At 48.2% G+C, this 24,222-nt stretch overlaps 2 protein-coding genes across 36 annotated transcripts in view; one reads left to right on the plus strand and one right to left on the minus strand.

The window, feature by feature from the left end:
- The window catches only part of LOC120813528 (pleckstrin homology-like domain family B member 1), a 44,277-nt gene extending 41,315 nt beyond the window's left edge, over positions 1 to 2,962 (plus strand). For all 35 annotated transcript variants that reach the window (XM_040169425.2, XM_078106358.1, XM_078106406.1 and 32 more), the window contains one exon: positions 373 to 2,962. In XM_040169425.2, the coding sequence (XP_040025359.2) occupies positions 373 to 513 (141 nt within the window). In that variant the 3' untranslated portion in view covers positions 514 to 2,962. The remainder of the gene's footprint in view (positions 1 to 372) is intronic.
- On the minus strand, positions 2,710 to 23,544 carry LOC120814818 (alpha-2-macroglobulin). Its single transcript, XM_078106493.1, has 36 exons — positions 23,232 to 23,544; positions 21,889 to 22,069; positions 21,628 to 21,784; positions 20,866 to 20,918; positions 19,785 to 19,805; positions 18,466 to 18,634; positions 18,287 to 18,371; positions 17,563 to 17,683; positions 17,363 to 17,480; positions 17,167 to 17,276; positions 16,574 to 16,726; positions 16,190 to 16,420; positions 15,935 to 15,998; positions 14,501 to 14,646; positions 14,019 to 14,168; positions 13,624 to 13,797; positions 13,443 to 13,530; positions 13,112 to 13,232; positions 11,754 to 11,979; positions 11,306 to 11,432; positions 10,527 to 10,648; positions 10,055 to 10,106; positions 9,425 to 9,508; positions 9,163 to 9,339; positions 8,844 to 8,925; positions 7,980 to 8,136; positions 7,159 to 7,233; positions 6,724 to 6,910; positions 6,117 to 6,313; positions 5,632 to 5,847; positions 5,141 to 5,259; positions 4,923 to 5,013; positions 4,695 to 4,763; positions 4,516 to 4,621; positions 3,409 to 3,450; positions 2,710 to 3,131 (listed from the first exon to the last, which is right to left on the minus strand). Exons 1-36 carry the CDS (start codon positions 23,306 to 23,308, stop codon positions 3,109 to 3,111), a joined length of 4,371 nt encoding a protein of 1,456 aa, XP_077962619.1. The 5' UTR covers positions 23,309 to 23,544; the 3' UTR covers positions 2,710 to 3,108.
- Positions 23,545 to 24,222: the final 678 nt, after the last annotated feature.

Below are 24,222 nucleotides of genomic sequence, written 5' to 3' on the forward strand. Positions count from 1 at the left end.
TGATCCTGCCTGATCCCCTCCCCCGTCTAATAGCCTTTATTGTTCGTCTCTCATTAACATATTTAAATAAGCCTTTGTTTCAAGAAGAGAAATAAACTGTGGTGTTCTGGTTAAATGGAGAAAACAGGTGTTACGGGTTAGTTTTTTTGGGGGGGGGGGATTCATGGAATCTGTGCAGCTTTATTATTTATTGATCAGCTCTTCAGAGTATTTTTATATATCAGCCACTAAACATAGTAAATAAATACATTCAAAGACCAAAAAAAATGAGTTCTAACATCTAAATGAAACCAGGTTAAATAGATTTATATGGATGCACATCAAAGATCTATGACCCCACACACCTGAGTCTCTGTCCCCCCCCCCCCTCAGAGCCCGAACCCCTCCCTGACCTTCTGCGTGAAGACCCACGACCGGCTCTACTACATGGTGGCGCCCGCCGCCGACGCCATGCGCATCTGGATGGACGTGATCGTGACCGGAGCCGAGGGGTACACGCAGTTCATGAACTGACCCCCCCTCCCCTCCCCATGGGGGGGCACACAGCGCCTTTATTTTGTTACGGTTACTTTTCAAATCTCACACGTTGATGTTTTTGTCTCCACATTTTCTATGTGATTGGATTGAAAAAGGGAGACAACACACATCTGTATATAAACCAAAATGTATAACTGTCAAAGACTTTTAAAAAGCTTTTCTATATTTGCCAAATGGAGATCCTTTAGTCACCGTTTGTTCAACCTTTTTATATTGTTTCCTTTTTTTTTTTTTTTTACTTGGAGAAAATTGCCAAATGACATGATGCCAATGTTTAGTTTTGACTGTTAAGTTCAGACAGTTCCAATCAAAAGGTTGTACGATTGAGAAATATATTTGAAATGGACTTTTAAAATGTGTGAGAAGAGGAACAATAGAAACCGACTGAGGTCCACGTCGCCTCCCTGCTGCTCTCTGACCTGCAGGACTCTCCTGCGTCGTGTTGCGTTCACGCCGGTTCACCAAAGCGCCACCGCGGCCACATCGCCGGCTTGTTGTGCTCAGTTTTCACTGTTACGTGAAAAGACTCATTTTATGAATGAATAAATCCGCGTGACCCGACATCGTACTAAATAGCGCAAAGGAGACGGTTAGCTTAGCATAAAGACTGGAATATAAAGCTCTGTAATAAAAATGTCATTTGTTTGAACTAATAATGATGAGTTGTGATTTAGTTGGCGGTTTTGTGTTGAGGTGATGTCTCCCTTTATGCTAAGCTAACAGTGTCCTCGCTATAGCTGCTTTTGCGCCAAGAGTTGAATATAGCAGCAATACCACTCTTATTTAATGCTAAATATTAAGCTAGAGCCTTTGGACAGCTAGTTTAGACTTCATTTAGGGACGTAGCTTTGTCTTCTAGCTAAAGCCGCTGCTTTTCCCTCCTAGTAAACCGTAGACATGGTATTGACCTTGAACCCTTCTAGCATAACGTTAGCACTAGGCTAACCAAATATCAGGACGGTGTTGCTTTGGGGATTACGCGGTTTGATCGCTAGCATTATTAAATTATATTTAGTTTTTCAACAGTACGCAACTTTATCGCGGATCAGTCGGGCAGACGTGACGTTGGCGCTCTGTCAGTCGCGGACTAGAAACGTCTGTAGGAGTCGCAGCTCCGGTCGTATTGACCGAAGCGGTTTCCATCAACGAGACTCTTCCAGGTACGAGCGAGCGCTCCGCCTCGCTGTCCCCACGGAAACGGTTAAAAACGTTGATTTCAAAAACACATGAAAATGGAAGTTAATGGTAACAATTGTTTTTCTCTTTAGGAAGTGACCCTTGTTTCCTTTAGGTTCGTGCTAAGCTAGGGGCTAAGCTAGGGTTGGCAAGCAAAACATTACCTGCCAATAAAACTAGCGGGTTCTCCGGGTCCGCCGGCGCCCACGTTCAGACCGCCGAGTACCAACGGGACATTAAAGCCAAGTCGACTTCACAGCGTCAGGCCGCTAACCACCAGATGGCAAACGGGCTGAACTGGTCAGCCAGCGCAGGACGGCTACAACACGCTAATCCACAAAGTAACCACATTTACCAATTGAAGGATGCCGAAATAACGACACGATACAGATTTACAAATAGTCTGATTGCTCGTCTTTCTGATAAAGGTGAAGCACAGACGGCCCATGTTTACTGAATGGAGCGTAAATAGGTCAATGCTAGGCTACGCTAATGTAGCAACTCAAAAAAAAAGACTGAGGGCAACAACAAAAAAATAATCACAATTCTCAAAGTCTTAATTTAGATGTAAAAATAAATATGATGCCAATTACTCTTTGGAAGTTTGGTACAATATACACGTACATAAATGTGGTCGTTCGCCTTATTACTTCGATGTATGTTTTCTGAATTGTGACTCCCGACTGCGCCGGTGAACTGACAGTATTGATCGGTCGTTGTTTTATCAGAAGCGGAGGACGACACTAATATTCTGAGCATGTGGAAGTGTTGGTACAGTAATTATTATTTATGGTTGTGGTGCCTGGGATAGTGACATGTTTACTTCTTTAAAAAAAAGTTAAAAAACAACGTTAATATATTCTGCCCCCCAAAACCAAACTATTGAACACTGGCAAGGCTGTTAAATCGTTACCGTGGTGATCTGTGTCGAAGAAAAGGGAACTTAAATGTGCTGAAAAAGAGGCTGCCTGGATGAAAAAAAGAATCACTGTGCTATTGAAATGAAACAGTATTGTATTAAAAGAGAAACAAATCATACTTATTTTTGTCATTGTGTGTCACGGTACATTTCAAATGGTATGGTAGTGATGCATCAATCTACCGTTGTTTTTTTTAAAGTGGTACAACACACGACTTGTTTTATTCCTAGAAGGTAGATCCTGTCACACAATACTGGACCAGACTGTGTGTGCGGTTCCCCGTATGAATAACGTGGACTTTGTCAAATCTATTAAAGAGAAACAAAACATTTTCTGCTTCGTGATGTTTTAACGTTTATGAAAAGCAATGCAAAAGAAGGAATATGCTTCTAAAAAGTGCAATTAAAAAAAAAAAAAAAATCAAGAGAAAGCACATCTGGAAGTTTTCGTTCTTCTGGGAGATTCGCTCAGGTTTCTACAGCTCGTTCACTGCGTCGTCTGCAAGCACAACGGTCAAAACTTTACATTTACGACAAATATTCACTGTAAATATTAGTTTGCTTGTGATGCTGGACAGTAAAACAGGATAAATTGAACCACAGATTTTTACTCTCATTTGACAGCTCGTCCGACGTTTCGGGCAAATTCGTTATTCCTGTCATGCTTAGTACATTAATGCTAACGTATGTTAGCGTTAGCTCTATATGGGCAGACAGCAGTTGTCTGGCTTCCATTCGGGAAGCAGTACTTTGGAGTAGGTGGGAGTCCTACTTACACTCGGCACAGGGGGAAGTGTAGTCAGCGACGGCTTCATCGCCTGGAAACAAAACCACTCACATCAGATAAGCAGGAAGTACCAGTACACGGCCGTCTCTGCCGGCCGAAACATCAGAATATCAGTTTTTTTCAAAATATATTTTCCCACAAATATGTATTAAATTATTCCCCACAGTAAGAGTTATACTCTTCATTTCATCGCTTTCCTCTTGCACTGCCTCCAGCCCCACGTTGAGATTTGGAGGGCCGATCTTTTATCCAATCATATTCAGCCCTCATCTGTTGCCAGGGGTCTAAAATCTGCCCTCAGCTTGTAGCTTAAAGTGAATGGTTGACACTACATTTTCATTTCCAATCAGCTTTAGAGTTGGCTATTGTAGCATGCTAGCTAGCTCCAGCGTTACACAGGAGCCAGCTAGCAGGCGTAGTGCGTCTTTTGATTGATTGGATCTTTTGATTCAATCAAAAGATTCAAATGGATTTCTGGGAATGCCTGTTATTTACAAGAGATCGATTTGGTGTTTGGAGCCACACTGGCTGTGAGTTCTCTCACAAAAGGCAGCAACGAGACACCAAAGTACGGCTGGACACTAACAAGCAACGGTAGAGCCATTGCATCGTAATGATGTGGATTCATTCGGGTGGGACTGTAGGACCCCACTGAAGGTCCAGGCCCACGGCACCAAACCTTAAATATTTTACAGCAGGAAACTAACTGACGGGCGGGAAAAATCCCAACGTAAGCTCAGAAGTCTGCAGAAAGAATGTAAGCGAGTTTCCTCCTCCAATATTCAGTAAAATAATCATTGATGTTTCTCTGGTCATGTGACCACAAACAACCATTCAGGGCTTAGATCAACATGAGGCGTTAGCAGTATTGCTAACTTCTAACCCACAGAGGTTCCCTCATGATGCGTTCAGGCTCTGCTCAGTGAACATGAGAACTTTAACGTTAAGTTGTGTTCATGGGTAATCTGTAAATTGGAGCATTGGTGATACTAGAATGAATCCAGTTGTTTTTACATGAATATAAAATAGATATTGAGATGAATTGTGATCGGTTTAACGTACTAACAGAGCTCGAGAACATCGTTAAACATCTTACTGGTCTGGTAGTAGTCGTAGACTTTGACCACAGCTGGTTTCAGGTTCCTCACAGCGACGTCCTCCTCCACGGTCACGCTGAGGACCTTCGTCTCGTCCTTCTTCAGCTGCATTAAACCAAAGACGTCAGACAACGTCCTGCGTTCATCAATGCGAATGGTGAATTATGGCTCTTTGTACCCCGTCTAAGTAGACGTTGATGAATCCTTCCTCCACGTCCACGCGCTTCACCGAGCGGTCGCTCTTCAGCTGCAGAACAAACCGTCAGAATACTGAGAACACGAGTAGTACGTTAAATACGTCAAGAACACCGAGTAGTACGTTAAATACGTCAAGAACACCGAGTAGTACGTTAAATATAGTACGAGAATACAGAGCAGTGCGTTAGGAGGAGTCGGGGGGGCTCACCAGCTCCAGGGAGCTCGGATCCAGGATGAATCCAGAGAGCAGTTTGACGTTGATGATGACCATGTTGGTTTCCTCTCTCCTGCCCTGGTACCTGCACACACACACCACATTACACACACACACACACACACACACACACACAATATATATATATATATATATATGTATATATATATATAAAAATCTCAGTGGGAATGAGCAGAATGTGAATCTGCTACCTGACGTGCACGAAGAGGACCAGCTGAGGCCGGCTGATATTGCACTTGGGCATCACAGAGGTGGAGACATTGAAGGTGGAGAAGTCGGGTGGAGGAGGGACGTTGTAATGCATTGAGACCTGTGGGGACACGTCACAAAGCATCGACCTTTAGTAACAAGTATACATGAGGCGCTGATCATATCACGATTGTTTACCAGAGGACACCAAACTGTTGAGCATCAGGTAACCATGGTGACGGGAGTCCGATCAGTGAAACGTGATCAATGTCGTCATCGATTATTTTCTTCATCACAAAATATTTAAAAAGAACAGATTGGAGTATCGATAAGTAACAGAGTTGATACTCCGCATCGATGGAACCGCGGTTTGTTGGCGTCAAACCGCGTGGAGCGTTTGTCACCGCTACGAACGCCGGGATCAGCGGCGCTGTGATTCACGGGACATTAAACATCTCGTCACGCTGCGGTAGCTCCTCCCCCAGGTCCGTACCTGAGCCAGCACGCAGCTCTGGCCGCGGGCCCGCAGCGAGTACTCCCCCGGCACCTCGCTAAGCTCCTCCTCCTGGTACAGCAGCCGGTTGCTCCCGTCCACCCTGAACTCCCAGCTCGGACCCCCCAACGACGTCACCGTCACCGTGGTGACGCCCTCCTTGCTGTAGGTGGCCGCGCCGTACTTGGCCAGAGCCTGGAGGGCCACCACGGTGTCCTGAGGGAAGGGTTAGGGAATTACCCACAAGCCATTGCAACGTGACATTAAACACGGGATGACCGGCGGCAGCGTGCAGGCGTAAAGAAGGTCAACGTGAATGTTAATTAAAAATCTAGAGAAACATCACTAATTTGGTTTGATTGACAGTGCCTGGAAGACGTTGTCATGGTTACAGGACATGTTTCCCAACACAAGCCCCTCCCACACAGGGGGCGTCGGTCAGTCCCTGAGGATTCAGGGTTCAAGGCCTGGGAGGGGGGGCTTACCTGTGTGGAAGAGAACCCCCCGTACGGGTTCTGCTGCTGGACGAGCCAGCGCACGATGGCCGACGAGTAGTCGAGTCCGAAGCCCGGCACGGCCGGACCGGAGAGCAGCGCCAGCAGCACGTAGGAGCTCATCTCCACCTCCAGGGAGTCCGGACCTTTGCCAGAAGCCCCGGCTCGGCTCCAATGGCGGAGACCACCTGCCGGGCAGGGGGGGGGGGCGGCGGAGTACGTTGGAAGGTTAGCGAAAAATCATTAGTGGGAGGTTCTGCAGCCTGCGGCCCTCGAAATGTGAGCGGTAATCTTCCCACGATAGAAATACAGACGATCTAAAAACCAACGGAGTGAAAGACCCGATTGATTTAGTTACTACGAGGGTCTTCAGCTCAGAGCCCCCTGTGGACAGACGAGGGAGTGATTCAGAGTCCTTTTATTTACTCATTACTAATTTAAATTAGGATCACAATCACGTGACGTTTGACCTTTAACCTCGTCCCTCCCAGTAGTCGACCATCACTCAAGTCTGCACATGAGGAACACCCACTTAAACCTCCACCGATTCCACACAATTCACTTCAACTCCTTCCAGTGCTCCTGGAGGAGGCCTCACCCTGCGTGCTGGACTTCTGATGAAGGCGAGCGAGGAGGTCGCTCTTCGCCTCCACGTCTCCGGCGAGGGCGAAGGTGTAGGACATAAGGGCGAAGGTGTAGGACATAAGGGCGGAGGTGTAGAGGTTCTCCAGCTGGCCGGACATGGCCTCCTTCAGGCAGGTCAGACACCCCTGAACCATCGGGTCCTGCGTCACGGACCAGAGACGCTGAGATCAACCATTCGATTCATTCATTTGATTTTGTAGCATAAAATCGCAAATTACAAATTACAAAGAGCTTTACAGACATCCTCTGTCCCCAAACCCTCACATCGGCAAAATGAAACCAATCAACCGGCTCTCCAGAGACGGCCGGAGTCATCGCTCCGGCCAACACGCCGAAGAGGAGGAAGAGGACGAGAAGGAGGAAGGCCAGAGCACTGCGGGGGACTCACCGTGGCGTTGGCGTCCAGCTCCAGCAGAGCGGCGGCGATGTAGGCCGTCAGCGACACGTCGTCACTGACTCCTCCCTGAGGAACAAAGCAGCCCCGTTACCATGGAAACCAACCAACGGCGTTGGTTGCTTTTGTTGCGTTTCATAAAGCTTCATGCGAGCTGAATCCATAATATTACTAAATAATAATTGATATAATTGTGTATGTATTATGTTTGATAATGTGCCTACAGCTCGCGTTAGTAAGTATAAACTGTTCATAATTCATCTCCAATATCCATTTTATACTCATGTGATCTCCATTTACTCAAGTTTGTAACTAAAACTACATTTTACAGATTTCACCTGAACGCATCATGAGCGAGTTATAATGTAAACCGAGAGGAGCCTGAACGCATCACGATGTACCTGAAGGGAGCCCCTGTTGGTTAGCCGTTAGCCGTTAGCCACTTCAAGGTGTTCCTCGGCTTCAGGAAAACACTTTGATAGAAAGTTGCTCTCAATAATTTGGAATGTTTCCTCTGCTGCTGTGTGTGTCTGTCTGTGTGCGTCTGTCTGTGTGCGTCTGTGTGTGTGCGTCTGTGTGCGTCCGTCTGTGTGTGTGCGTCCGTGTGTGTGCGTCTGTCTGTGTGCGTCTGTCTGTGTGCGTCTGTCTGTGTGCGTGCGTGCGTCTGTGTGCGTGCGTCCGTGTGCGTGTGTCCGTGTGCGTGCGTCCTTGTGCGTGCGTCCGTGTGCGTGTGTCCGTGTGCGTGCGTCCGTCTTTGTGTGTGCGCCCGTCTGCGTGCGTCCGTCTGTGTGCGTCTGTGTGCGTCCGTCAGTCACCTTCATGCCGTTGTGTAGGAGCCTCCCCACAGAGCGCACGCAGCCGTCGGGCCGCTGGAGGCTGCTCAGCCACCGCCGGGCGTCACCGATGTGGGCGTCGCTCACGAAGATGTACGGCCGCGCCCCCCCGAAGGACTTCATCACGAAAGAGGTCAACCTGGGGGTCAGATTGTAGTTGCTGAGCACAAATCATTTCATTGAGAGATTCTGTAGCAGAACTCGCTCCACTTTAAAACCACCGGGATAAAAAAGGGTCAAAGGTCATTGGTCAAAAATAATATTGATCGATGTTTCTTTAAAAATGAAGACATTTTTTCCACTGCCCAGGTTGTACCAACGTGTGTGTGTGTGTGTATCACACACACACACACGTTTGTTAACCCCCCTGAGGCACGGAGCTGTAAGCCTATTAAATGCAAATATATATTCATATTTTCTGGCTCACTGTAAAGTAAATTATTAGGATTCTCGCCGGAGCCAAGGACACAGTGTGTGTGTGTGTGTGTGTGTGTGTGTGTGTGTGTGTGTGGTTGGACAGCGAATAAAATGTTCCCTGATTTTCTATGATGCAACTGCAGTTTTTCCCGAGTTATATATTCTGCTAAATATTTTAGTATTAGTGTGCTAGTATTTTAAGTATCAAAGTTTAACAGTATTTCTTCCCTTTTAATAAAACAATGGAATGCATTGATCATCATTTCTTACTTTTAATTAAATAGATTTACTTCTATTACTTTATATAACACCCATTCCAGTACTTGTATAAATAGCATTTATAAATGTGTCACATTATTGCCTGAAACACTGAGGATGTTTGGACGTTAAATATTAAACCGGTTGCCATGACGTCGTCTGTTCACTGACCAGGTGTTTCCAGACTCGTCGCTCTTCCCAAAAGCGCTGAAGGAGCCGTCGTCGTGTTTGTAGGTGAGTTCCCTCTGATACCCTGACACACACACACACACACACACACACACACACACACACACACACACACACACACACACACACACACACACACACACACACACACACGTTGTTATAACCGGTATCCTGCACTAAACACGTGTTGGTTCCTGATGGTTCCGTCTCAGCAGGATAGAGGACGAGGCCCCGGACAGTAAAGAATTAGTACCTAGAGTTCAGAGGTTAAACCTCCGGCTCCATTTATTGGGTCACTCACCGGCCTTCAGGAAGCGCGTCGCCCGGCTCTGAACCTCCTCCGTCAGCTGATTCGTGCTCCTCAGGTAGTTGAGGATGAAGACGTTGGGCGCGAACAGCACCATGTTCTGCTCGCCGCAACCGTACGGCATGGCCAGGAGCCGGTCCAGGTTCTTCATGGCCCGGCCCATCAGGTCCCCTGTGGAGGCAGAGGTCCACCTTATAGCCCCGGGGGGCGCTTCTGGTTCTACAGCTGAAGGAGCTTGGGGTGAAGTGACACCTACCCAGAACAGAGACGGAGCCCCTGGCCGATCCAGCCACAAACATCTCAGGCATCAGAAGGGAGATGTTCTTCTCCACGGGCCCCTCTGACCCCCCCACAGAGCAGACGACACATTAAAGGACCCACGAAGAAGAAGAGAGCTTAAAGCAACAGTTGCACATTTGGGGAATTGTGAAATTGCTGCTCGAGTTGGATGAGAAGTTCATGTCTGTGTATGAAGCTTAGCTTAGCATATAACCCCAGAATAGCACATAGCCACAGCGTAGAACATAGCTTAGCATATAACCCCAGAAAAGCACGTAGCCACAGCGTAGCACATAGCTTAGCATATAACCCACGAAAAGCACGTAGCCACAGCGTAGCGCATAGCTTAGCATATAACCCCAGAAAAGCACGTAGCCACAGTGTAGCATGTAGCTTAGCATATAAACCCAGAAAAGCACCTAGCCACAGCGTAGCACATAGCTTAGCATATAACCCACGAAAAGCACGTAGCCCCAGCGTAGCACATAGTTTAGCATATAACCCCAGAATAGCATGTAGCTTAGCATATAACCCCAGAATAGAACGTAGCTTAGCATATAACCCCAGAAAAGCACGTAGCCAGCGCAGGTTGTCAGCGAACGCTCACCTGCAGGACAGAGCAGCGCGTTGTGACTGACCATCTGCGGCGTTCCCTCAGCCTCGTGCACACAGAAAGAACAAGAAGATTATTTAAAAAGGAAAAGTGTATAAAAACCAGGTGCATCTTCAACTGAGCTCCATTGTTCACCACAATGAACTCAAACCAACTTCCTGCTGCTCACTGAAACTCCGAATGTGGATTAACGCGCCACTGAGAATATATATTAAATATACACACGAATATCGTCCCGCCTGAAGAACAAAAACAGCAGCTGGCGGTTTAAGGAAATGAAGCATGCTTATACAAACGTCCTGAAAAGTTATCAAAATATAGAATGTAATGAAAAAGTAAGAAATCGTCACACCATAAGAAACAAAATAAAGAGCACAGCATGTCTACGGTTATTTCATGGTCCTCCACCCGTCGAGAGGAGCAGCACTTGTCACTTCCTGTCTACTCGTTTTTAACGTCCACTGACCTCCACCAGCAGGGATCGGACCACCGTGTCCACCCGGCCCGCCTCAGGGACAACGGCCACCTCGTTACCGCACAGCAGGTCGGTCCTCAGGGCCTCGGCGCCGACCTTCACATCCACCCGACCTGAGTGAGACAGACAGACACATTTATGCACCGAGGCAATGGAAGGAAACCGCCTTTCAATCCACGCTCATTATTCTCCATCACCTCTCCTCTGTGTTTGCCTCCACTCCCCCCTCCCTCCCCCCTCGCCTCCCACCTCACGCGCCCTCATTACTCCCCATTTGTTGCCTTATTACAGCCCCCCTCCCTGCACGGAGGACAGGCACGGATCCCCCCCCCCGAGGGTGGAGGTTTCCGAGTGTTTCGTCAGAGAAGCTACCTGACTTGTTAGTACAAGTGATTGTCAGCATTCCTCTATGGGGGGGGGGTCATTAATCGGGGGTTCGTCTTTTTGTCCTTTAAATATAAAAAAGGACTTCAAAATTCCCTTTTAGTTGACGTGTGATTGAACAAACTAAACGAAGCGTTTGTGATTATTTCACGTAGAACGTAAACAAATGATGATTAACATTTGACAAAGTCTGTAATTCGTAACTCATTAAAAACACTGGTGTCCATTTAAAGCTCTCACAGAATAATTAGGACTTCTTCAGGTTTTACAGCCACGACAAAAGAAAGATGCAACGCCGTGTAATCTACCTGAAAGTTAATAATATTTTAACAAAACATACGTTCTTATTAATATCAAATGACACAGAGCTTTATCCATTTTAGTACCCAGAGAGGTGGGCGTTAGGACCCAGGAGAAGGTCCGGCTCTCCTCGCCGCACAGACACGCTCGGTACCGGCAGCCATCGCAGCCCCTGAAGTCGTACTGGTCCGACTGGGCCAGCGTCATGTTCACCTGCAGACCGATAAGCAACCATCAGGCACAGAGAGGTCGCTTGTTGCTCGCAGCTCGGCAGGGACGTCGAGCCGCAAAGCCATTTGTGGCTCCTCGCCTCATTCACTCTGAGGACGCCAGGGAGAGGGAGGGACTCATCGCCATGGAAACCGCCATCAGCCGACTCAACTCCGTGGACACAATGACTCTGCTCGCTCTCACGTGAGAACAGGATCTAAACGCCGTTCATGGCGCGTCTGAAGGTCTGTTCCCTGGTTTTATCACAGCATTCAATCTAAAGAGCACACGGCTCCACCCATTCAGATCCCGCCTGCGTTTTACCATGATGCACTTGGAGAGGTAGTTGAAGACGGTGGCTTTGAGCGTGAACACCTCCCCCCGGATGACGGAGTAGGGCAAGGTGAGGCTGACGAAGAACGGCTGGAAGGCCGTCAGTTCGGCGTTGGGCGCCACGCCAAAGCCCGCGGGGGAGACGCAGAAAGCCCCGCCGGCCCATTTGGTGACGGTGTCGGGCACCGTCTTCTCCACATCTACCGAGCCGCCGTCCCTTTGGAGACACGTGAGGAAAAGGGGTCAAGTAGCATCGAAGATTCCCTTGAACTTATGTGAGGGGACACGAGGAAGTAGAGGCGCTACATGCTAACTGAGGTCTCGCAGTTAGCATGTAGCCCCGCCCCCAAGGCGCCCCCTGCTTCATGGTCTGTTTGACTCTAAATGGACCATCATTCACTAAATGAACATCATGTTGTGTTGAAGAAGACTTGAAACTAGAGACTGAGACCATAAACTCATGTTTACAATGTTTACTGAGGGAATAAATCAAGAGAGAAGTCATTTCCTCAGTCGCCCCCTGCTGGTCACTACAGAGAAGTAGAGTCATTTCCTCATAGACGTCTATGGGAGCAGAGGAGTCGCCCCCTGCTGGTCACTACAGAGAAGTAGAGTCATTTCCTCATAGACGTCTATGGGAGCAGAGGAGTCGCCCCCTGCTGGTCACTACAGAGAAGTAGAGTCATTTCCTCATAGACGTCTATGGGAGCAGAGGAGTCGCCCCCTGCTGGTCACTACAGAGAAGTAGAGTCATTTCCTCATAGACGTCTATGGGAGCAGAGGAGTCGCCCCCTGCTGGTCACTACAGAGAAGTAGAGTCATTTCCTCATAGACGTCTATGGGAGCAGAGGAGTCGCCCCCTGCTGGTCACTACAGAGAAGTAGAGTCATTTCCTCATAGACGTCTATGGGAGCAGAGGAGTCGCCCCCTGCTGGTCACTACAGAGAAGTAGAGTCATTTCCTCATAGACGTCTATGGGAGCAGAGGAGTCGCCCCCTGCTGGTCAGGAGAGAGAATGCAGCTTTACCTCATTACATTACGGGTCATTTAGCTTTTAACCAAACAAACCAGGGGTTGGGTGTCTTGCTCAGGGACACTTTGACATGGGGCAGCTGGTATTTGAACCGCCGACCTTGCGGTTCCCAGCGCAGCCTGTACTCTACTCCTGCGCCTCCATCGCCCCCGATGAACCGCTCACCCCACTGTTATTAATTACTGTTATTAAGAAGCGTGAGTGGTGGAAAGGAATTTGAATTCTCGGACCCGAACACGACTATTAAAAAAAGACGTTGGTGGATGATTAGAACGGTGCTGAACAACGAGCTGCTACCGATGAAAAACTTGATTACCCCACAGGAACCAGGTCCCAGATCCAAGTCTCAGGGAAGAAGGTCCTGACGGTCTCCTTCTTCCCCACCTCCTCCTTCCCCAACATCATGGCACCCTCGAGTTCTGGAGAGTTCTGTCGCTCTAGGGAACAATTGATATGAAATTTTAAAAAACCCACACAACCAGTATTACACGAATCATCTCTCAGATCCAGGTGTCAGGGAAGCGCTAATGGTCTTTTGGGGCTTTCCAGCCTCAACTCTGACAACAAAGACGTCCTCAAACATCTCTGAGGAATCTTTAAGTTCACAGTAGATCATTTCCTGCTCAGCGGGGGACGGTAGAACGTACCCATGAGAAAGTCATAGTACATGAGCGTTGGGCGGCAGTCACGAGGCTTTTTCACATCGGAGTTAGTCACTATTTTGATCCCTGTTTTCTAGAAGAGAGAACAAGAACAAGAGAAAGCTAAGAAGAAGGATTTGTTCCCCACTGACAAACACAGAATGGAGCCAGATGAACGATGGTCTACTTTGAAGATGTTGTAGACATCGTTCGTCTGGTCGGACTCTCTCGGACTGGCCGTATCCACATAGTCCATCATCCCAGGTTCTGGTACCGACCAAGGGAGGCAGGGATACGGCTCCGAGTCTTCCACGTCGTTGGTGTATCCCGACAGCTTCTGTAACGGCAGCCGACTGTAGAGCTGCAGAGAGACACGTTCACATATAAATAATGGTCATTTATTATTATGATAATGTAGTCACAATATTAACGATTAGGAATACCAATACTAGTTAGAAGTAGTAACACATCTTGTCTACACGTTACACTGTGAAAAATAAACCAATTCCTTCTCTTTGAGGAAATCGAGGCTTTTTTTTTTTACAATAATTGTTCAGACGCGTCGTCGACCCGGCGGCGTACCGACGCCACGGTGAGCTCCTGCTCGCGCTGCAGCAGCAGGACGCTGAGGTCCACGGCCCTGACGGAGCAGAGGGAGCCCGGATGAGCCTGCAGACGGAGCGTGGTCCTCCCTGCTGGAAGCTCCTGGAGGGATGAGAACTTCAGAGACACCTGAGGACACGGGACAGGTGGAGAGAGGAGGGTAAAATACTTTTACTGATGATATTTGCAGATCTTTGACACACTGGAGAATCAGATGTTTGATGATAGTGTGATAGCTTTACTTTTCTTTATTGGCTTAATGAGTTATCTTCTTTAGAATTCTTCAAATAATAATCATAATATTAATATTATTATGTTTAGAGCTGGTGTTAGGAAGTTGAAAGATCTAATTTCTAGATTTATTCATTACTAAAACGTTGAAGTGTGTTCCGTTACGCCGTCGATCAGAAGTATAGAAATACTTTTGTATTCATGGACGACATGGACTCATTGGGTGGTACCTTGTTATTGAGGCACAGCTGGACGGGGAAGTCGTGGCTGTCGGCCACGGCCTCGCCGCCGGGCATCACGGTGTAGACCACCACCTGGGCAAAGGGCGCCAGGCCGGTGACCTGACGGAGGGAGATGGAGAACTCCCCTTTGTTCACTGAAGCAGGAAACACGGAGAGGCAAAAAGAAGCGTGAGACACCATCTAAGATGTATACACAATACAAATAATACACTCAGTTTGTTTATTGCCAACAAATCTCAAAGTTGTTTGAGATTTGTATTTAAAAAGTGGGCATTTTCTCATAGACGTCTATGGGAGCAGAGGAGTCGCCCCCTGCTGGTCACTACAGAGAAGTAGAGTCATTTCCTCATAGACGTCTATGGGAGCAGAGGAGTCGCCCCCTGCTGGTCACTACAGAGAAGTAGAGTCATTTCCTCATAGACGTCTATGGGAGCAGAGGAGTCGCCCCCTGCTGGTCACTACAGAGAAGTAGAGTCATTTCCTCATAGACGTCTATGGGAGCAGAGGAGTCGCCCCCTGCTGGTCACTACAGAGAAGTAGAGTCATTTCCTCATAGACGTCTATGGGAGCAGAGGAGTCGCCCCCTGCTGGTCACTACAGAGAAGGAGTCATTTCCTCATAGACGTCTATGGGAGCAGAGGAGTCGCCCCCTGCTGGTCACTACAGAGAAGTAGAGTCATTTCCTCATAGACGTCTATGGGAGCAGAGGAGTCGCCCCCTGCTGGTCACTACAGAGAAGTAGAGTCATTTCCTCATAGACGTCTATGGGAGCAGAGGAGTCGCCCCCTGCTGGTCACTACGGAGAAGTAGAGTCATTTCCTCATAGACGTCTATGGGAGCAGAGGAGTCGCCCCCTGCTGGTCACTACAGAGAAGTAGAGTCATTTCCTCATAGACGTCTATGGGAGCAGAGGAGTCGCCCCCTGCTGGTCACTACAGAGAAGTAGAGTCATTTCCTCATAGACGTCTATGGGAGCAGAGGAGTCGCCCCCTGCTGGTCACTACAGAGAAGTAGAGTCATTTCCTCATAGACGTCTATGGGAGCAGAGGAGTCGCCCCCTGCTGGTCACTACAGAGAAGTAGAGTCATTTCCTCATAGACGTCTATGGGAGCAGAGGAGTCGCCCCCTGCTGGTCACTACAGAGAAGTAGAGTCATTTCCTCATAGACGTCTATGGGAGCAGGAGTCATTTTCTCATAGAGTTGAAAAGAAATGTTAAAATCTCATTTTACAATGACACATTAAAAAGGGATCCTGTGTCCTGTGGAGTTTTCTTGAAAACAAACTTAAAGTTAAGATCTTGGTCCTTGAAAGTGGTGACTGAAGTTTTTTGCTGAAAAAATGCTGACTTTGTTTATTGGATAGAATTCTTTTCATGAGTTCATCGACATTAACCAGTAATAAAGTTGACGATAGCTTGTACCAGTTCCTCCTTTAACAGCTACTGGGACTCGACCGTGCTGCACAATTCCACCTCTGGACATCACCTAAAAAAATAAATGGAAAAAAACATAACAGAGGCAGATTAATCAAATATTTAAAGAGTTGAAATTAGTTAAAATAAAATCAAACATCGGGGTCAACTAAAAGCAGCAAGGTGATGCATTATGATACACTCCAGATGTGTGAATTAAGGGATTCTTTTATTGAGAACATCCCTCAACAACAAGAGGCTCACCAGGTAAAAGAAGTCGAGGACTTCCTGTTCCTCCTTGAGCTCCTTCCCCTGGATGATGTAGCGAGCGCGCACCTCCTGGTCCTGGTCACAGGCCAACGCTCCGCTCTCCTGCACCAGCTTCAAGAAGCTGCTGCTCCTGGAGTAAGAGGGCGCCACCTCCTGGTGGGCTGAGAGGTGCTCCCCCGGCCCGCCCTCACCGGCCGCGGTGCTCTCCTGCTTTCTGGAAGTCGCCTGTTGAGGCAACCACCCAAAAAAAAAGAGGTCAAAAGGTCACATTGCACTCTTATGATTACCAACATTAACTGTTTGGTGGATAATTGATAAAACAAATTGAGTTGTTAACAGGAACCGAATTGACTCTTCCGAACAAAAACCACGACTAACCATCAGATTCATCCGGTCCGTCCAGAGCGCCGTGTCCAAAGAGAACGAAGCCACGCCCCTCGAGTCTGTGGTGAGCGCTAAGTTCAGGCTTCCGGGCAACAGGTAAACCGTCTCGTTGGCCACAGCTTTGCCGTTTGCATCGACCATTTTCACCTGTGAACAGGTGGGAAAGAAGAGGCCCAACATACCCGTGACTTTACAGCACTTCCAGGTGGACATAAAAACACTCAGACTTCAAAAAAGGCCTAAAGCTAAGAGTTCATTCCCTTGCCAGTAAATATTCATTCTCAATCTAATATTCAAAGTACGAGATATCTTGTGCGCAAAAGGTGGCACATGAGCTCATTTCTAAAGGCGTCAGCAAAAAACACAGATTCATCCTCTCTAAATATATCGTACCTTGGTACATCAATTCATTCTGGGCTTAAAAATACTTTTGGGGAGTCTCAGAAAGGAAACGCAATTTGTCCTGCAGAGAACGCTAAAAGAAAAGTTTGAAATACACCTCCAAACTTAAACGCTGCAAAATTCCTCCTCTGCGGTCCCCGAGCATCCGCACCGGTGTGCCATTGGTCATCAATGAGACGGATTACCTTTCCTTCCAATGGGATGCCGGTCTTGTAGGCCCCGGGTACTTCCATGAAGGTGACCTTTCGGATGACGCTGGTGAAGGTGCTCCGGCCCGTGCCCATCAGAACGACCCCTAGATGAGAGAAGACATGATCACACGGACGATCGGGAACCAGCGCCGATTTCCCCAACGACCCGGTCGACCCTCTATCGACGTACCTGTGCCGAACTCCTGCAGCTCGGCGGTCACCTCGATGGAGTTTGTATGGTACGCGCTCTTTCCGATAGAAAACTCCTTCATGACCACAGTTTGTGTGGCACAACCACTTTTGTCCGTCTAGGAGATAACGACACTAGTCAATTAAAACTACAATAAACATAACGGCCCTGAGTCACCGGTTTGGATGTGGAGAACTCACCGGCATTTCATACGTCGTGCAGATGTCAATTTCTTCGGTAATTGAATACCAGCGGAACTGGTGGCCGCGTTTACAAAAAACTGCCTTGACTGAACCGACAACAGGTTTCCCATAGGTGTATCTGCAGGGGAAAAGCACAAGGATAGTAAAAGAAGCTGTGATAATATAGATGTACATACGTGGGTCATTAAGATGACACCTTGAGTCACAACCATCGCCCAACCAGTAGGCAGGAAGTGGCCATGTATGGCTGAGGGATTGGATGGTTTATCCTGCTTCATGGTCTGTTTGACTCTAAATGGACCATAATGTACCAATTGAACATCATGTTGTGGTGAAGAAGACTTGAAACTAGAGACTGAGACCATAAACTCATGTTTACAATGTTTACTGAGGGAATAAATCAAGAGAGAAGTAGAGTCATTTTCTCATAGACGTCTATGGGAGCAAAGGAGTCGCCCCCTGCTGGTCACTACACAGAATGCAGCTAAAGCTTTAAATTCCCTAGGCGTTGACATTGTGACAGCTGAGTTGGAGGTTGAGAGCCACGTCAAGGCCATGAATATGGTCTCAATTTTGCAATTCATGCACTTTCACTAAAAGGAACATTACCATTTTTTTAGTACCTTAGGAAGGAGAATTAAAGGTTTCAGTTCTGACTTTTAATGGCCACTATTTTGAAGATCAATGTGAACCGCCTGTCAGGTCGAAGTGGGACACTCACTTTCCACAGATCCTCAGCGTCACCTCTTGGTCCAGGATGCTGATCACTCTGGGTAGATGCACCTTTACTTCATACTTTGGCAGAACTAAAAGCAAAGAAAACAGTCAAATATTATCACTGAAAATGTAGATAAATCAGAACCCACTTTTTGGTAAACTATCAACAGAACTGCTGCAGACCGTATTCCTTGATGTCAAATCTGTGGGAGATTTGCTCTCCTTGGTCCGTGGAGGCAGTGATGGTGTACCTTCCCCGAGCCGCCTCGGGGATCACCGGGTGGGAGAGATCAAGGATGCCGCCGGCGACCCTCTTATCCAACCACTGGGCTATGCGGTTTGAATTAGGATCCTACGTGAAGTCAGAGGTACAGCGATTATTATTGTGGTACTAGAACACCTTCCTTTGTAGTCTAACATGAAGTCATGTGACCGTGGTGGAGATCCTCTATAGTCTAACATGAAGTCATGTGACCGTGGTGGAGATCCTCTAGAGTCTAACATGAAGTCATGTGACCGTGGTGGAGATCCTCTATAGTCTAACATGAAGTCATGTGACCGTGGTGGAGATCCTCTATAGTCTAACATGAAGTCATGTGACCGTGGTGGAGATCCTCTATAGTCTAACATAAAGTCATGTGACCGTGGTGGAGATCCTCTATGGTCTAACATGGAGTCATGTGACCGTGGTGGAGATCCTCTGTGGTCTAACATGGAGTCATGTGACCGTGGTGGAGATCCTCTATAGTCTAACATGAAGTCATGTGACCGTGGTGGAGATCCTCTATAGTCTAACATGAAGTCATGTGACCGTCGTGGAGATCCTCTATAGTCTAACATGAAGTCATGTGACCGTGGTGGAGATCCTCTAGAGTCTAACATGAAGTCATGTGACCGTGGTGGAGATCCTCTATAGTCTAACATGAAGTCATGTGACCGTGGTGGAGATCCTCTATAGTCTAACATGAAGTCATGTGACCGTGGTGGAGATCCTCTATAGTCTAACATGAAGTCATGTGACCGCGGTGGAGATCCTCTATAGTCGAACATGGAGTCATGTGACCGTGGTGGAGATCCTCTATGGTCTAACGTGAAGTCATGTGACCGTGGTGGAGATCCTCTATGGTCTAACATGGAGTCATGTGACCGTGGTGGAGATCCTCTATGGTCTAACATGGAGTCATGTGACCGTGGTGGAGATCCTCTATAGTCTAACGTGAAGTCATGTGACCGTGGTGGAGATGCTCTAGAGTCTAAAGTTGACTTTTTACTGTACTCTTAAATCATCACAGTGAAGGTATCTAAAGGAACTAAAACGTGGAAGGATCATACACGTATTTTTGTCACGGACATTATTTTCTGTAATAATCGAGGGAGGAGTCTCATTGGCTGTTTGTGGCGGGAACCAGTTGTGACGACTTCCTGTTGAACTACAGAAGTCTGGTTTAATACAGAAAGCACCTGAGCCGGTTTCTCATGCAATAACTTTTGGTCAATCTTACCTGGAGCTCCACAACGTTGTACTGAAAGAGAAAAAGAAAACAATGATATAAAAGTTAATAAGTGTTACACGTCATTTATCTGACGCTTTTATCCAAAGCGACTTTCAATAAGTGGAATTCAACCATAAGGAAACAAACTCAGAATAAAGAAAGTGCAATTTCATTAAATAAGCAGATGTACAACTCGCTGTAGATAAGAAGCATTATAAGTCCAATGTAAGTGCTGCAGTTAGTTAGTGTGTTAGTGGAGGTAGAGTCTGAAGAGGTGTGTCTTTAGTCTGGAGATGTGAAGGCTCTCTGTGGTCCTGATGTCTTCAGAGACCTCCTTCCACCATTTAGGAGCAGGACAGCAGAGAGGATATGGACTACACAGCAGTATGATAGTAATGAACCTAAAATAAACTAGTTACTAGTTTAAGTCAAGAGCGCAACGTTTGAAGTGCAGAGAACATAAACGTACAAACCGCTAAAATATTTTCATTTTGGACCCACTGGTCACGAGCAGTCCATCAGAGCTCCCCGTTCCTATGCGACCTTAAAAACAATCATGATCACGGCCGAATCTCAATACGTCAACGCGTTCTATGGCTTTCTGCGTCGCCCGTTTCTGGGAGGACCGGACGTCACGCTGATCGACAGGCGTGCGGCGTCTCTGCGTCATGGGGGGGGGGACACTTCCTGTGGCGCAAAGTAAAACGAATGGGTCTCGTTCAAAAGGAAAACCCGAGCTGACGCTCGACTTCATGCCGAATGCTCCAGCTTCACGGTCCCCCCCCCCGTACGTTCAATTCGCCCGTCTCAGCCAGATGTTTGGGTCAGAAGCGGTGTTCCAAAGGGGCTGACAGCGTGTTTATCACAGCGCGCCACACTGCGCCGCACGCCCACGCCGTCCCCGTCCCCGTCCCCCCCCCCCATCAACGAGCAGACCTCCTTCCCTCCGCCCACGCTCCTCCACCGAAATAGACCTCCGCGCGGCAGAGATCACAGCAGACCGCCGAGGAATTACGCCGCACGTCATCATCATCATTTTGAGGGGCAACAAACACAAAAGTAAATGAATAAATGAATGAATGAAACTCACTACTCGATCCACAGGGACGAAGTAAACGTCCATGGAGACGATGCGGAACTGGACTGAAGAAAAGACGGAAAAACAGACATTCAGCAAATCTACTGGATACAAAAAAAACACACATTGTGGAAACACAATAAATCGGTTCAAAATCCATCTGTTCTCACGATATGAGAAATCAATCAAACAAACAAAGAGCTGTACATACAAAAGGTGAGGCGCTTATAGAGCTCATATTGAATTAGATCCTACATTACGGGGGGGGGCAGAGGGGTGGGGGGGCGTGAGCCTTTGTCTGACGGGCTTTCTGTGAAAAATCCAGAGAAGGAGCCAAAACCCCCCCGATGACATCGCCGACGAGACGCCGCTGCACGGGCGGGATTGAGTGACGCCGTCCGGCAGGTTCAGGTTTCTCACTTTTTGGAGCTCGACCTCCGAAATCAGGAAAGAAGCGTCTACAAGCAGTTACGTTCACTTAGAATAAACTGCATGAAGGGAAGAAACACTGAAGCTCGTTGTTTGTCGCCTTTTGCTTCTCTGGTCTCTGAAGTCGTGGAGAATTGAACCTGATGTTTGGATCCATTGACCGATTTAAGATCTTAAGGACTTACGCAGCGTCGACCAGCTTTACGTTGGGATTTGATGGATTTATTTCTGACTGAAGTTTACGGGAAGCAGCGTGCCGACGGGGGCCGTAGTCATGGCGACCAGTTATTAGGCACAGCAGCGCATTAACCAGTGCACTGCTCACTGATCGGTCGGGAGCCTCACCGGTCTGACCCGGTTTGTAGACGGGCTTGTCGGTCTGGATCAGGTGGATGAAGGCCGGGCGCTCGATGCGGATCTTGGTCTTTTTGCTGATGGAGGCGTCCCCCCGCTGGACGGTGACGTGGATCGTCGCCACGGTCCTGGAGCGCACGGCAGGAACCTGCAGACAGGGTCAGGGTGTGTGTGTGGGGGGGGGGCGACGGTTACCATGGGAACCAGTAAAGACCTCGCCACCCACAGAGCCCAATGCATGCTGGGTCACACCTGGAAGCTGAGGCAGCGATAGAAGTCCCCGGTGACGTCCTCCTCCAGGAGGACGGTCCAGCTGGAGTCCGCCTCCAAGGCGACGGTGAGGTTGACGGGCTCCGGGGGCCCGTGGACCTGAGCGCACAGGGTCTCCGGTTCGCCCCCCCTCACCAGGGAGCTCGCCGTCACCAAGAAGATGCTGCAGGTAGAGACGGAAAAAAGAAGGAATCGTACACGAGAGGAAACATGGCGTCAACTTTCCAAATAACTTTAGCGAGCGGATATGGAGCGTTTGGTTGGGTCGTTGAGGGTCAAACAGCTAGCCATGCTGCTAACGTAGCGGCTAGGTGGCTCATGCTAATGGGCCAGACTCTCCTCGTGATTGGCTGGGTGGGGGGGGGGGGGGTTCAGGAACAAGTACTTTGACCACTAAGAAGTAGTTTCTCTACTAAAAGGTCAAATAATCAGCATTGGAAAATAATACATTTAATCCAATTTAATGGGAACGTGGTGCAAAAAACACACTAAACACACACTAAACACACACTAAACACACACTAAACATACAGAAAACACACACTAAACACACACTAAACATACAGAAAACACACACTAAACACACACTAAACATACAGAAAACACACACTAAACACACACTAAACACACAAAACAAAGGTCAGAATCAATGTGCAGACACACAGAGACAGACGGACAGAGACACACAGACACACACACACACACAGAGACAGACAGACGGACAGAGACACATAGAGACAGACACACAGAGACACATAGAGACAGACACACAGAGACAGACACAGAGACAGACAGACACACAGAGACACACAGAGACAGACACACAGAGACAGACACACAGAGACAGACAGACACACAGAGACAGACAGACGGACAGAGACACATAGAGACAGACACACAGAGACACATAGAGACAGACACACAGAGACAGACACAGAGACAGACAGACACACAGAGACACACAGAGACAGACACACAGAGACAGACACACAGAGACACACACAGAGACAGACAGACACACAGAGACAGACACACAGAGACAGACACACAGAGACACACACAGAGACAGACAGACGGACAGAGACACCACTTCAGAGAAGTTAGTCCGGATAAGAATCTGCAGATTGCATAACTTGGTCTTAAGGACAAACTGGAACACACAACGTTTTACTTCATCGCGCGCAGCTGCGTCTTACGCAACAGCAAAACCGCTGGCACGCGCGTGCGCGCGCGTCCTCCGACACAGAAAACTTTTCACGTTGCAGAAAAACACGAAATGCTTTTGTTGCTTAAAGAAAAGCTTTTGTGTTGTTTCTTCTACTCACGTGTCGTTGAGTGGCGTCGCTCGCGCAGTTTGCAGGGACGCGAGCACGAGCACGAGCGTCCGCAGGACAGGTGCCATGGTGTGTGCGGGGTTCAGTCTGTGCGTGTTGCTCTGTGCCTGCAGCCGTGACGAGTTGCTCCAAACCGAGGGGGTCGGTGGTTTTATACCCTACACACGCACACGCACACGCACGCCGGACCGTTGCCCCTTTGGAGCCTCCTCCTGCTCCCACACCACAGTGAGTCCTTGGTCCTCTGCAGGAGTCCGCTCGGGGGAGGAGGACGTGAGGAGAGCGGATGACCACACATACCTGACTGAGAGCACGGAATGTACAATAAGAACCAATACAAACACCAGCGTGTTCTATACCAGGAGGTCAAAGGTCCTCCTGGTATAGAACCAGGAGGTCAAAGGTCCTCCTGGTATAGAACCAGGAGGTCAAAGGTCCTCCTGGTATAGAACCAGAAGGACCTTTGGTCGCACCAAACGTTTGCAGAAAAATCGGCGCGTTTTCAACTTTCCGAACAAATGCAGCGCTGAAGGCCGAAAGCAGCCGTGCCGTCTCCGGCTTCCACCGGCACGCCACACCGCTATGAACTGTGGGTAATTCCCTTCGGTGAGGTCTGCAGAAACGCAGACTTTAAGTGTTGAGGAAACGCTGCGGCGAAATGAACCAATAGAGCAAAAACGCACGAGAAGAACCTCAGCACCATCACAGTGAAGACACGTCCCTCCGTGCACAGATCTTCACCTCAGGCTCTACGTTCTGATGAAGAGGGGCCCACGTGCAGGACTCTGGGACGCCATCTGAAGTCCACGCGTCTTGGATTGGCGGAAAGAAGAACGCTTAGTTGATTGAATCTAATCGGGGACTTTTCACACGCTGCAGTGCGGCTGAGTCGGTCTGACGTGAGACGGAGACGTTTTCGTTCTCCCAGGTGTCCCCCCCCCCCCCTCACTGGAGTTGACACGCTGACGTCTTTTCTGTTATT

The sequence above is a fragment of the Gasterosteus aculeatus genome, chromosome 1, assembly GCF_964276395.1.
Source record: "Gasterosteus aculeatus chromosome 1, fGasAcu3.hap1.1, whole genome shotgun sequence".
NCBI classification, from domain to species: domain Eukaryota; kingdom Metazoa; phylum Chordata; class Actinopteri; order Perciformes; family Gasterosteidae; genus Gasterosteus; species Gasterosteus aculeatus.